Raw genomic sequence first — 14811 nt, 5'->3', positions numbered from 1 at the left:
AAAAAAAAAGTCTCATGGACTTTCCTGCCTGGGCTAGCTTTGAATCATGATCCTCAGATTTCAGCCGCCTGAGTAGCTAGGATTACAGGCATGAGCCACCAGTGCCTGGCACAGTTTTAACGTTTTTATAAAACATAATCATGGCTATATGCCATGGCTTATTAAAGCCATCCTGTCTAATAACAAAGAATCTAAAGACAAAATTAGCTTTTGTATTCTTTAAAATTTCCCTTCCACATGCAGAAACAACCAGCCAAAAGGTTCTCCCTTTACTTATAGCCATTGGAAGTATATGCACATATACATCTTTGAGAAATAAATGACTTTAATATCTTCCTTTGATGTACCCACATTCCTAATTAGGTGAGACTGAGAGTTATTTTATGCTTGTATTCACGATGGTCCAAAGAAAGGCTAAAAGCGGATGAGGCTTATTGATTGACTTAGGAAAATGAAGTGTAGGGGGGAGGCAAGTGACCCTCACCAGCATATTTAAACAGAATATACTTTTGTCTCAGGGCCTGTTGACGTGTAAAGGGAAGGGTCACAACAATAAAAAAATGCTAACATTTCCGATGTGTTTACATGGATACATAGAAACTGAATGTACAAGGAAATGAGTATTTTGTGTGTGTGTGTGTATGTGTGCTGGTCCTGGGGCTGGAACTCAGAGCTTGGGTCCTATCCTTGAGCTTTTGTGTTTAAGGTAAGCACTCTACCACTTGAGCTACAGCTCCACTTCTAGCTTTGGTGCTTAATTGGAGATTGAGAGTCTCAGACTTTCCTGCTCAAGCTGGCTTTGAACCACAATCCTCAGATCTCAGCCTTCTGAGTAGCTAGGATTACAGGCCTGAGCTATCAGCACTTGGCTATTTTATTTTAACTTCTCATTTTTGTTTTTGAGACGAGGTCTTGCTCAAGCTGGCCTAAACTGATTTTCCTGCCACATACAATCTCCCCAGTAAGCTGGGACTACAGACATATGCCACCAAACCCACCTGTCTTATTTATTTATTTTGTTGGTCATGAGGCTTGAACTTAGGCTCTGGGCATTATGCCTCAGCTTTTGCAAAAACTCAAGGCTAGTGCTCTACACTTTGAGCCATAGCACCACTTCTTGTTTTCTGTTGGTTAATTGGAGTTATACGATTTTCCTGCTTGGGCGGCTTCCAACCATGAACCTCAGATCTCAGTGTCTGGACTAGCCAGGATCACAGGCATGAGCCACCAGCACCTGGCTCACATGTTTTACTTTTAATAGAAAAAAAATCACTTAGTTGATTCATCAACTAACATGTAGATTCTCAGCTAATAAAAATGCCAGCAGTGCTCATATCAGCAGTACATATACTAAAATTGGAACCATAAAGAGGTTAGCAAGGATAACATGCAAATCCTGACAAGTTCTAGCTATAAAGAAATAATGTAACAAAACAAGCTAGCAGCTCAGTAGAGAAAATACATGTGTACTTGTGAAAAGAAAAAATAGGGGGAGGAGCCCTTACCTTTTTCTAGTTACTTAAGAATCCAGATTCAGAATTTCTGTCCTATAGTATATCTGAAGGTATGGAGAGAATGGTAGGTTGAGGGTTTTTCTGGATATAAGACACTGTTTCAGGCCAGTAGCTTCTTTAACCTTGGTCTTGGCATCCCTTCCTATTGTTCTTTGTATTACTATTTTCCCAGCTTCATTTCTAGCCTTCTCAAAATACAAGGATTTAAGGTTAAATTTAAGAGTTTAGTTCTATGACTTTTAGAGTTAATTTCTTTCTGTTTTCTAGAAAAAAATATGCCTAGCTTTAGCACATTTCATGATGTACAATTATGAAAAATTACTATTATTAAAACAAATATCATTACATAAATATTATTAGTAAGAATTAAATGGGATTACACATTTGATCTATAGAGATTATAAATTCAAATTATAGCTGTGTTGATTGGCAAAAGGAGGAAATTTAACTGAAATGAGTTACCAATCTGAGAATTGAATTTGTTTACAATCTGAAAATCTATATAAAAATCTATACTTCTAGACAGATGTTGGTGGATCACACCTGTAATCCTAGCTACTCAGGAGGCTGAGATCTGAAGATCATGGTTCCAAGCTAGCCTAGTCAGGTAACTCTGTAAGACACTTATCTCTAATTAACCACCAAAAAAAAAAAAAAAAAGCTAGAAATGGAGCTGTGACTCAACAGGTAGAGTGCCAGCCTTAAGCACAAAAGTTCAGGGGCAGCACCCAGGCAGAGTTCAAGTCCCAAGATCAGCATAAAAAAATCTATACTTTAAACTTTTCTTGAAAAAAATAAGTAATTGGGCAAAAGGGGGTTTGCATTTGGTGATAACAAAAAGGAGCTGGGGTTGAAAAACATCTGCTCCCTTGAAATAAGTCAAGAAATACAAAATTTGTCAGTCTTCATCAAGCCCTATTGATTTTCAATATGGCAGCAGGATACATACGGTCAACTTTTTACTTTATACTTCTGCCTGTTACTTGTCTGAATTATATGAGCACGTAAGTGTACAATGCTCATTTAAGTTTCCGTCATGTTTTTGGCTATATATACCAAATTCTTGAAGTGATAGATCACTAGTTCATCTACTTAGTATCCTAACAATTTTAATTCCATTCATCAGTTTTCAACATTACTTCCTTTATTAAAATAATGTAAATATGAAAAACGAAGGTAATGGAATCTCCTGACATGAATGTAGTATCTAGTACTACAAGCAGCAAGAATTATTGGTACTTTTATCAACTGTCTTCTTTTAATAAAAGTGATCTAAAAGAAGTGTGTGCACTGTATGCTTTTTTTCTGTATCCAGGTGCCTTGGCTGTACTTTTTTCCTTTCCTTGACTTACCTCATAAGCAGCACCTAGATCCTGGAATTTCTCTTGGGCTTGTGGGTCATCAGGGTTCCGGTCAGGGTGAAGCTGCAGGGCTAGTTTTCTGTAGGCCTTTTTGATATCCTTAATGGAAGCACTGCGAGGGACCCCCAAGATCTTATAGAAATCTCGTCTAGGAATGGGAAAAAGCCTCAATTAGAGTTGTACTTCACAGTTTTAAAAGTGAAAGGTAATTTCCCCCTTTTATATTTAAGTCTATGCCTGAGCAAAGAAATACAAAAATGGTGTATGTGACACATTCAAGCACATACCAAAAAAAAAAAGAAGACTAAAAAAGGGAACATACAGATTTTGTTTTATGTTGAAGAATTCACAGTAAGAGCATATATATTCCTTACACTGAGTTATTCTAAATAGTGTGGTATTCTTCTAGAATACCTTCAGCCAAGAAACCATTCCTGGGCCAGGGACATGACTCAAGTGGTAGAGTGCTTGCCTAACAAGCTCAAAGCCTTGAGTTTAAACCCTAAGTACTGTTAAAAAAAAATTCTTACTTTATGGTCACGTTATTTGTTACTTTCAAGCAATAACCACATAATCCACTCACACTCCCTCTTTTTTCTGTACTGGCTCCAAATGACTTTTGACTGTTTCCAAAGGTCAAGTAACAATCTCAAATGGTAATTTCCTTTATTCAAAAGGATTATGTCACATAAATGTCCTAAAAGTAGAACTTTTGGAATATTAAAGATGAAGTGATTGAAGTTAACTTCAGAGGTTAAAAATGAATGGTTAAGTGAAGTTCAAGCAATTACTGAAAGAGAGTAACATATGCTTGGATGAATGGATTGTGGTGGTGATTGTTTCTGAAAGAGAAGGGAAAGTATCAATCTTGCATTCACTTCCAGTAGACTAGTTTATCTAGATCAAGTTTTTACTATAGATAGCTTCTTAAACCCACATGCAGGAACTGGTCTGTCTCAGTAGCTATAAATATGCACAGGAACAAACTGGGAGACAAAGGTCCACTGACCCCCTTTGCCAGAGACAATGCTGGAATAAAACTAATCATAACGTGGATCTCTGCAAGAAATAGCAGTGGGAAAACAGAATAAGACTATAATAAAATTTCAGGACAGGGACCATATCTAACCATTGAAGAGAACAAATACTAAATGAAATTCACAAATAAGAACATTCATTAAAAAAAAAAAATCCCTGCTAGGAGGTGGTGTAATATACTCAGAAAGCAGAGATCTTAGGATCTCAGTTCAAAGCCAGCCTGAGCAGGAAAGTTTACGAGAATCTGATCTACAATTAACCAACAAAAAGCCATCGTAGAATTGTGGATAGACTGGCAGGGTGCCAGCCTCTATAAAAAAAAACTGAGGATATCTTTACCTGATTTAAGTAACTGTAACCCCTCTTTACATTACCTTTATAATAACAATAAAAAATTTAAAAAAAGAAAAAAACAAAAACTGAGGACAGGACCCAAGTTCTGTGTTCAAGCTCCAGTATCAACAATCTCCTCCCCCTCAATAAAACAAAACAAAAAAACAAAAAACAAAAAACTATTCCTTTGCCAGAGTAATTTTAGCTGTCTGATTTTTTTTCTGAAAATACTTTCAGAACTGAGAAATGGAAAGTTACACAATAGAGGCATTCATTTAGTAGCAATGGTAATTTAAAAATGCATTGGCTAGTGTTTGTTTTTGTTCTTTTTTTTTTTTTAGGGGGGACAAAGGAAGAAGGAAGGGTGAACACATGTTATCATGCCATTCAGTATTCATCCTGGAAAATAAACTATGTAACTTGTGGGCAAGGACAGGAGCGGGAAACTGGGGAAAAGCAAAGGATGGAGTGACATAGTCCAAAAAGGATTGTACTCATTACCTGACTTATGAAATGGTATCTCGTCTTTACAACACCTTGATAATAAAATTATACTTTTTAAAATGGACTGGGAAATATGCACTAAGGTACCAAGACTGAAGTGTTATATGGCAGAATATTTGAAAATCTATTTTATAAGCTTTTAGTCAGACTTTAGGAGAAAAAAATTGTTCAATTATTTCATGGATAAGGCTTAAAAATTATTTTAAAAATTCTGTAAAGTCTAGATATTCTTTAGATAGGAACTAAATAATAACAAACATACCAACTATGCAGAGTGAGGCTTAAGACGCAAAAGTAGCTAAGCAACAGCTCAGAAAAATATAGGAAAAAGATGGCTGGCATAGCTCATCATCACTGTTACTGTCCCCAAAGTACTCAATTATGAGTACTATGAAATCTAAAGCAACAGTATTAAATTTTTTTTGGGGGGGGGTCCGGTCCTGTGGCCTGAACTCTTGGCCTGGGTGCTGTCCCTCAGCTCTTCAGCTCAAGGCTAGCACTCTATCACTTGAGCCACAGCGCCACTTCCGGCTTTTTCTGCTTATGTGGTGCTGAGGAATCGAACCCAGGGCCTTAAGCATGGAAGGTGAGCGCTCTACCACTGAGCCAACTTCCCAGCCCCAGTATTAAAATATTTACATTGATGTTTATTAAATGCCTTAGAGTACTTGTGCTGAAAGTGTATTGCTACAAAACATAATAGGAAAGAGAAATTATCTAGAAGATGTTAACTATTTAGAAATTTATACGGAAAAAGGGACAACTTTAAGCTATTTGCAAAAGGCAAAAAAAATCCTTTCAAGTTCTTAACATTTTAAAATTATACCAGGAGAACCTTGCCTATTTAGAACCCATGAATTGTCAGAAACTGAGAACTGCTATTTCTTGTATCCAAAAGCACAAGCCTACCATATCCCATCCTAGGTGACCAGTATGATAAGATCATGAATTTAGGGGCTGGGAAGTTGGCTCAGTGGCAGAGTGCTTGCCTGCATGCATGAGGCCCTGGGTTTGATTCCTTAGCACTACATAAGCAGAAAAAGCCAGAAGTGGAGCTGTGGCTCAAGTGGTAGGGTGTTAGCCTTGAGCTGAAGAGCTGAGGGACAGCACCCAAGCCCAGAGTTCAGGCCCCATGACCTCCACCACAACCACCACCAATAACAAAAAAAAAAAGAACATTTTTAAAAATATATATATACATGGGCTGGGAAGGTGGCTCAGTGGTAGAGCGCTTGCCTTGCATGCCAGAGGCCCTGGGTTCGATTCCTCAGCACCACATAAGCAAAAAGAAAAAAGCCGGATGGCTCAAGTGGTAGAGTGCTAGCCTTGAGCTGAAGAGCTGAGGGACAGCGCCCAGGCCCAGAGTTCAGGCCCCACGACCGGACCCCCAAAAAAATATATATATATACATATACATATATATATGATCATGAATTTATAGTACCAGAATCCTCAAGAGTTGATTTGTTTCCCCTCCCCGAATAAAGGTGGCACAATATTATGCCCATATTAAGGATAGGAATTTATATGGGTCCTTCAAGGTTCCATGGGTCAATAAATGGGGTGGGAAGGTGGAGGCCAGAATCTTAGTTCACTACCTGTTGGTGTACTGCTCTTCTCAGTCCAACCATTCTGCTTTTCCAGAAAGTACCATGGAGAGAGACAGTGAGGCAGGACTACAGTTAGGGTCAACAGTACAAGGAACTGGTTAGGGGCTGGGAAGGTGGCTCGGTGGTAAAGCGCTTGCCTCGCATGCTTGAGGCCCTGGATTCGATTCCTCAGCACCCATAAGCAAAAAAACAAGCCGGAAGGTGGTAGAGCGCTAGCCTTGAGCTGAAGAGCTGAGGGGGCAGCGCCCAGGCTCAGAGTTCAGGCCCACGACCAGACCCAAAATAAAAACCAAAACAAGGAACTGGTTAACACATGGATTTTCTAACAGGTTACGTTGTTCCCTCAGTCCAATCTCTTAGTCCCAGCCTGGCTTCCCTACCGTTTTCCTCGTTTAATTTGACCCTATAACCCACCCATTTTAATGTTAGCCCCTCGATGGCTCGTCACAGGGTCAGGGATGCACTGTCCCTCTTCTCCAAGCTCCTCAGGACAGAGACCCACCTCCTTCAATCAAAAATGTGACCGTAGCCTCATCCTCGGCCTGGCACTGAGTTGCCCCCAACGTTCCTTCCCCAGAATTACGTGACACTCCTTCCGCTCACAACCACCTGCTTGTTCCTAAACTCCTTCCAAATGTCGTGTTTAGCACTCTTCTGGGTCTGAAGTGTCACACGCCGCCAGCCCAGTCCACACAACCCACTCTTCCGTTCTTTTCCACGCCCCTCAGTCCGGCCAAGCCGCGTCCCCAACCTCCCCCTCCCTCATCCACGACCGCCAGCCTCCTTCCCAGCGAAGACCTCCGGCGCCCTGCCCGCCGGTGCCTCCTCCTCACCCGGCGATCACGGCCCCAATGAGGTACAGCAGCAACAGGCAGAAGGTGCTCAGATTCTGCGGGGCCATGGTTCCTCTGCCGGCCGCGGTCCCGCACGCGCCTCACAGTTTCCTCCGCCGCCGCGTCGGCTCGCCAGCCCACCCGGCCCAAAGAGGCCGCCTCACGCCGGGGGTCTTCTTGGCCCGCAGAGACAGCTCGACTGCCCACTCCTCTGCCGGTCCACTTCCCGGGAGTCCCCGGTCCCCGTGAGAGAAGCCCCGAGCAAGCGAGGGCCAATTGCTGCTCCGGACATCACACGCGGCCGGCACCGGGGAGCCAATCAGCGCGGTACACTTCACCTCCTAGGCGGCGCAGGCAGCCAGTAAGGCTGCCGAACTGTAGCCACAGCTTCTGACCAATGAGAAAAGGAGACGTCAGAAAATAGCGCCGCCGCAGAAAGCCTCTCAACCGCGGCTCCAGCCAAGTCCCAGAAAACTACGTAAAACGTAGAGGGGAGCGCCAAGCGCGGGAAAGACGCACCAAGCCCCACCTCTTTGCCCGCCCCTTTGGAATTGCCAACCAATAATAATACAGCTCTGCCAACACCAACCAATTGCAGGAGGGGAGTGTTGGTTACAAGCTTGGAAATTCAGTGATACGTTAGCGGGATGAGCGGGCTTGGGGATTCGTGGTCTCCATCTGGGGCGGGGAGGGGAGTGGCTCTTAACTCCGCGCTGAGAGAACGTCGGACGCTTTGCTTCAGAGATCTTGTGTTATAATACCTTAACATTCCTACAGGAAAATTTGTCTCGGTCTCATAGACAGGAAGCCTGATGTCTTAGACGCGATCATGGGACAGACCGACTTAAGTTCAGATTCGGCTTCCAGCACGTAGCGGTGAGACATCCCCGATCCCCAACACTCCGAGTCTTTTTTTTTAAACAAAACTTAGGTAAAGCATCTACTGGCAGTGCCATGCATTTTTAATGGAGAAAGTTCTGGAAGTTGTCCGTCACGGTGGCACACAGTAAACTCAAATTGTTGCTACAGCTACGAGAACTTTCAATCTCCCTCTTTTCCCAGTTTTGTTCACAGTAGTTAACGCTCCACCTAGTTATTTAGGCCAAAACTCTAGATCTCTTCCTGGATTGCATTCCTGCATAACCTATCCAAATCTTTACCTATGGATTACCATTTAAATCTCTCCACTATATGTTGGTCTCTGGGCCAAGTCGTGTCATCTCTTAACTGGCAAGGATATAACTGATCTCTGACTCTATTATTATTATTATTATTATTATTATTATTTTTCTCCCTTTCTTCCCTCCTTCCTTCCCTCCGTTCTTAATTTCTTTTTTTGTTTTTGCCGTACTGGGGATTGAATTCAAGACCTGGGCATTGCCCCTGAGCTTTTTCACTCAAGGCTGGCACTCTACCACGTGAGCTACTCCACTTCCGGCTTTTTCCTGGTTAGTTGGGAGATAAGAGTCTCACGAACTTTTCCTGCCCCGGCTGGCTTTGCACTGCAACCCTCAGATCTCAGCTACCTGATTACTGGTTTGAGACACTGGTGTCCGGCTCCATTTTAAATATCTTAATACATTTTAATATGCCCCCTTGCATGTTTTTTAAAAGAACATGTCAAATCATGTAACCGCGTGCATTAAAAGCCTCAAATAACTTTTCATTGCACACTTAAACTAAAATACCAAGACTATGTTGAGAGTTAAAATTACAAAGCCTTATCTATGTGCCCTTTTCCATTATACCCCTTACCATGTTTCAGATAATCCCTCTCTTTTTTGTGTACACCAAGATCCTTCTTGCCTGTTTCTTCTGCCTGAAATAGTCTTTGCACCAGAGCTTGGGTGATTTTTATCTAACTTGGACATCAGTTTAAATGTCACTGTGGAGAAGACTTTCTGATCAACCAGTCAAAATTAACCCCATTTGGAATCCTTATTCTCACATGGCTCCACACTGACAGGGAATGCCAGTTTCGTGAAAGTGTACATCTGGATTGTTGTTAGTAGCTGTTAGCCCAACGATCTCCCTTCTCATAGCTTAGCATGCTCCTTCCCCTCGCCACAGCTTAGCATGCTCCCTTCCTAGGCAACACTAGGCCCATTTAGTAAAGGCAGTAAATAATCAGCCTCCAACCCTCCTTTGCCTTGAGATGGCACTCGTCTGGAGCAGCAAGAGCTCCTTAGAGTGACCTTAAGTTTTGGGCAGCGTCAGGGCCCCTTATCTATTACTTGGGCAGCAGCCATAAATCCTAGTCTGCCATGATGAAGCCCCTGGTGCTCTAACTCACATCAGGGTCTCCACCTCCTAGCCCATTCTAGCCCTTCCTAGCCTCAGTAGGTTATATAGGTCACCTCAGACAATAGCCGGCGCTTCTTCTCACTCCTCTCTTGTGGGAAGGGGTCTTGCTGGTCCCTTTACCGGCAGTAAACCTTTTCTTTATTCTTTGTAGCTGGATGTCTGCATGGTTTTCTGGCAAAATCTAATTTACTCTAACAGTAGCTGTATAGAACAGCACCTTAGAACAGTACCTGGAATCATGTTCAAATATTGTTGAGCAGAGGCTTCTTTGGAAGTGATCTTCATGTACCAGATTTCTTATTCATCAGGCACCAGCTCAAATTTAACGTTTAAAATGCCTTTACTGACCCCATTTCTTCTTCATTAGTATTACTGTCTGAAGTTATCCTATTTCTTAATATGTATTTATTGTTTCTATTAAATTATACACGCCAAGAAAGCAAGGACTTTATCTCTTTTGTTCATGCCTGTAAACTTTAATGCCTACCTAGCACTATACTAGACAAGTCATGGTACTCTAGTAGTAACTGCTGTTGTTGGAAACCAAAACATAGGCTGTGTGTGTGTGTGTGTGTGTAGGGTGACTCACATTTGCTAAACATGTAGTAACTGCTGTTGTTGGAAACCAAAACATTGTGTGTGTGTGTGTGTGTGTGTGTGTGTGTGTGTGTGTGTGTGTGTGTGTGTGTAGGGTGACTCACATTTGCTAAACATGCCCCTGGCTTCAATCCCTATCACTTCATGAACAGACAGATAAAGGTCACTGAGCTAGTATGTGATGCAGGGTAGATCCTAACCTAGGTCTGTTTACACATGAAGTCACTGTTGCCAGAAAGATGCTTTAATAGAGGAGGCGACTTCTCTCAAAGGAGCTGTTGCATTTTAGGCTCTACTTTACTTTTCTACACCTAGTGATGGCTTTAAAGAATTTAAGCAAGCAGAAACGTTTGGAGATCAAGGAATGGAAGTTTAAAGGCAGGAGTGGTATGTTTTGGATGGAATAATACAATTTTTAAAAGCTACCTGAAGACTGTAACCAGGGTTAGAAAGCTAACAGAGTTAAAGAACTAATGCTGGAAGGACAAGGCCTGGCAGATGTCAGTCCATCCTCCATGTTTGAATTTTGCTTCAGTTTCTTGCTGGGTAACTAACTTAGTAACTACGTTCACTTTTCCATACCTAGTTTCCTTATTAAAAACACGAAATGTTTTTAGTAAAATATTAAATGTGTTCAACTTAAAAAAGCTCTTGAGAAGGCCAAGGTAATACAATAATCAAGGTCCTTTACCCGGTGCCCAGATTGTAGTAAGCGATCCAGAAATGAAAATTGACATCATTATTACTGCGGATCAAAGCGTGCTAATCTTACCAGCAGGTAAGGGCTGCACAGTTCTGTGGAGCAATTAAAAAAAAAAAAAAAAGGCCTACTCCACTGTGTTGAAAGGCAGGGCACCAGCAACGGCGGGTCTGGCTGGGGTTCTCAGCATTCAGGACTCTGTTCCTCCACCAAGTTTATCCGAGACGTTGGAGCAGCAGCAACCTGCCGCTCTAGCAACACGGTCCTCCAGTCCTCTATAGTGCGTGAGGTTTGCGCCTGCGCCAGGAGCGGCGGCTTTAGCGGGAGGGCGGGGCGGACCGGGCCGGGCTGGCGAGGCGCGCGGCTCTTGAGGCGCCGGGGCTGTGGGGCGGCGGCGGCGGCGGCGGCGGCGTTGGCTTTCTCAGGTAACCGTGTGGGGCGGATGCTCTGGAGGTCCGGGTGGGCCGCTCAGGCTTCAGGTGAGGACCGAGGAGGCTGCGTGGGGGCCGGCTGGGTCACAGTCAGAGGCGCTATCCACTCGCTCTCCGACCCTGGGGCGTGGGGTTCCCGAGGTCCGGCGCCTGGGACCCCGGTGGAGATGGCGTCGAGGTGGGGGTCCCCTCGGCCCACCCCCAGCGCCCTCCCGAGGAGGAGCCGCGTTCATTCTGCAGCGCGGTTCCTGTCCCCTGGGGATCTGCTTTGGACTCGCGTTTCCAGGGTCTTGCCTGGCTCGGACCTGACCAGCAAACCACTTCGGTTCGTGGTCTTGGCTGAACCCAGATCGCCCAGCCCTTCACGGACTGGAAAGCAGCGGTCATTTACCCATCAGCTCCCGACCTTCCCGCCTCCCTTCCCCGGGGCCCTTGAATGGCCTCGTGTTCAAAGTTTTTCAGTCTCGTGTGGACCCGCTCCTTTTTCAGAAATCCTTCCCATACGGTTCACAGCTGGATCAGAATCTTCAGATGGAGCTGTGCTAGCAAAGTCTATGAGTGAGTCCCTTAGGTGAGTCCCTTCACTTCGCTAAACCTCTTTCTTTTTTGTTTTCTTATCTGAAAATAGGGGAAATAAATCAGGTGGTTGTGCGTATAGAAGAATATTTAATGTGTTGCCTGGCACATTTAGTAAACACTCGATGCCAATTATTTGAAGTTTTTTTTTTAAAACACAGCTTTTTACCAACGAATGCAAAATATAATAAAGCATTTCTTCATGAGTCATAAGGAAAGATTTTTTTCAAGTGATGTTAAGCTGAAGTTAAGTGCTCATGAAGTGGGTGTCTGGATCAAATGATGATGCTATTTTGACAGTTATTTTGAAAAGCAATGGGAATGTGTGTCTGTCAGGAGCTTCAGAAATGTTAGTTGCTTCATTTCACCAATGCACATCTGAAAGTGGCTGGGAAGATGATCTATAATGTATAAAATATCCTAAAAGATGGCAATCAAGTTACAATATATAGAAGTGAAAACATTTGGACTTTTTTTTTTGGTTTCTTTTTTTTTGGGGGGGGGGGTCCGGTTGTGGGGCCTGAACTCTGGGCATGGGCACTGTCCCTCAGCTTTTGAGCTCAAGGCTCCCACTCTACCACTTGAGCCGCAGCGACACTTCCGGCTTTTTTTTCTTTTTGCTTATGTGGTGCTGGGGAATCGAACCCAGGGCCTCATGCATGCAAGACAAGCGCTCTACCACTGAGCCACCTTCCCAGCCCACATTTGGACTTTTTATAATGGAAGTTTTTAAGGTACACAAAGCAGAGTATGTAAATGGGAGAGCGTTGTGTTCTTCACTTATCAGTGATTAGTATTTTACCTATCTTGTTCTTATAAAAAAGTTGCTGTCTGAAATTGGAGTACATTTAGAAAGCTCTGAAAATAATACAGAATTGTATATAATGTTACAGGTGCAAATTCAGAAACAAACTAAAAAACTGTAGAGAAGGTAAGGAATTACAGTGAAATATTAACTCATCATTTAAGAATGATGATTTAGTACACTTCCATATTAGATGTTACGTATTTCATAAATCATATATGTTATGTATGAAAACAAATAAGAAACCAAGCACAATAGAATATACTGTTAAAAGAGTAAAGATGCTGTAACTTTCCTTGATGTATATTTTCAGACTGTGTTTACATTAACATTCTTGTCTGCACAGCCTACAATACCAAGTATTTAGCTATTGTCCTCTTTAGGTAAGTTATTTAACTCTGTGAAATTTTTCTCCACTTGTTTTTACCAAAGTGTTCTCCTCCAGGTAAAGCCTAGTTTCAAGTAACCAGATGACTTCCTCTTCACACCATTCCTTTTCTTTCTGCCCTGAGGGAAGACCCACCCCAGATTTTATGCCTTTTCACATTCTTCTAAAACAACCATTGCTAAGAAATCAAATAAGGTATTTTTTTCCCTCAAATATATTGTGACAGAATCTGGCCTCAAATCTATTTTAAGTTGTTAAACTAGAGCTGCTTTTAAATTGAGGATTTAGTACATTTAAAAACCAGTTAAGGACAGCCTGGCACCAGTGGCTCAAGCCTGTGAACCTAGATAGCTAAGAAGCTGAGATCTGAGGATCTTGTCTGAAGCTAGCCAGGCAGAGACTCTCACCTCTAATGAATCATCAAAAAGTCAGAAGAAGAGCTCTGGTTCAAGTGGTAGTGCACTAGCCTTGAGCAAAGAAAAAAAAAGGAAAGCTCAGGGACAGTGCCCTGACTCTGAGCTCAGGCCCCAGGATTGACAAGGGGGAAACAAACAAACAAACAAACAAACAAGAGAAAATCGACTTACCCAAAATATGTATAAGAGATTTGTTTAAAGTCTGAAGAAACTCTGTTTCCTAGGTATGCAGAGAAGCCTTTTCATCCAGATGTCCTCAGTGATACTATGGATCAGTCCGGAGTTCTCCTCTGGGTAAAAGCAGAGCCCTTTATAGTGGGTGCCTTGCAAATCCCCCCTCCGTCCAAGTTCAGTCTTCATTATCTCAAGAAGATATCCACCTATGTTCGAACACGGGCCACAGAGGGAGCTTACCCACGTCTATACTGGTCTACATGGAGACACATTGCATGTGGGAAGCTGCAACTGGCTAAGGATATAGCATGGCTTTACTTCGAAATATTCGATAGTCTTTCGGTGAGGACACCTGAGGAGAGCCTGGAATGGTCTGAGATTTTGTCCAACTGCACGTCTGAAGATGAAGTTGAAAAGCAGAGGAATCAGGTATGGGTTAATGTGTGTATAATTATTTGGGAAATAAGCCATTCTAAGTATTTGTACTAACAGTATAGTCTAAAGGTTTAGCTTAATGGCCACTATGATCCCCAAGTGCCATTTAAGTTCTAGCAGTTCTAATTTGGCAGTATTTGATGTTTTTAGTATTTGATGTTTTCCATCAAATACTTACCAATAATTTTCCCACTTGTAGAGTGGTAATACTATAGAACTGTGAAAGTGTGAAATATTTTCATTGACTTTAAAAATAATTTGGGGGTAGTATATCATTGATGTTCAAATGCAGCTGACTTTTTTTTTTTTTGGTGCTAGTCCTGGGCCTTGGACTCAGAGCCTAAGTGCTGTCCCTGTGCCTCTGTGCTCAAGGCTACTGCTCTAGAACATGAACTACATACAGTGCCACTTCCAGCTTTTGTGAGTAGTCTTGCAGACTTCTCCTGCCTGAGTTGGCTTTGAACAACAATCCTCAAATCTCAACCTCCTGAGTAGCTAGGATTACAGGCGTGAGTCACCAGTGCCTGGCTGCAGCTGATTATTTAAATGAACATCTGCTGGGGTTCAGAGGTGATTAGGAGTATGTATTCATCCATTTTCTGTTGCTAATAAGACCATATCAGAGACTGGTTCGATTTTAAAGAGATTCATTTTGGCTCATGATTCTGAAATTTCAAGGCTCAGAGGTCATATATATGATTTTCCGGCTGTCAGAGCCCTGAACTCAAGGAGGCAGGCTATCTCAAACTAACAGACAAGGAATGTCTGAGGGATATCATTTCTAAATGCCAT

At 42.5% G+C, this 14811-nt stretch overlaps 2 protein-coding genes across 4 annotated transcripts in view; one reads left to right on the top strand and one right to left on the bottom strand.

Moving 5' to 3' along the window:
• The window catches only part of Dnajb11 (DnaJ (Hsp40) homolog, subfamily B, member 11), an 18839-nt gene extending 11357 nt beyond the window's left edge, over positions 1-7482 (bottom strand). Inside the window, exons 1-3 of the mRNA XM_013034768.1 lie at positions 7194-7482; positions 2867-3023; positions 1346-1350 (exon numbers count right to left, since the gene is read on the bottom strand). Coding sequence (XP_012890222.1) covers positions 1346-1350; positions 2867-3023; positions 7194-7261 — 230 coding nt within the window. The 5' untranslated portion in view covers positions 7262-7482. The remainder of the gene's footprint in view (positions 1-1345; positions 1351-2866; positions 3024-7193) is intronic.
• Positions 7483-7901: 419 nt separating this feature from the next.
• Tbccd1 (TBCC domain containing 1) overlaps positions 7902-14811 on the top strand; it is a 33262-nt gene continuing 26352 nt past the window's right edge. Inside the window, exons 1-2 of one of the 3 annotated variants that reach the window (XM_013034808.1) lie at positions 7902-8069; positions 13635-14013. In XM_013034808.1, the coding sequence (XP_012890262.1) occupies positions 13678-14013 (336 nt within the window). In that variant the 5' untranslated portion in view covers positions 7902-8069; positions 13635-13677. The other 2 variants (XM_013034809.1, XM_013034810.1) reach the window with 2 other exon arrangements.

Source organism: Dipodomys ordii, unplaced genomic scaffold, assembly GCF_000151885.1.
Source record: "Dipodomys ordii isolate 6190 unplaced genomic scaffold, Dord_2.0 Scaffold196, whole genome shotgun sequence".
Lineage (NCBI taxonomy): Eukaryota > Metazoa > Chordata > Mammalia > Rodentia > Heteromyidae > Dipodomys > Dipodomys ordii.
Note: the sequence above shows the minus strand (reverse complement) of the source record. Positions and strands in the feature narration are given on the sequence as shown.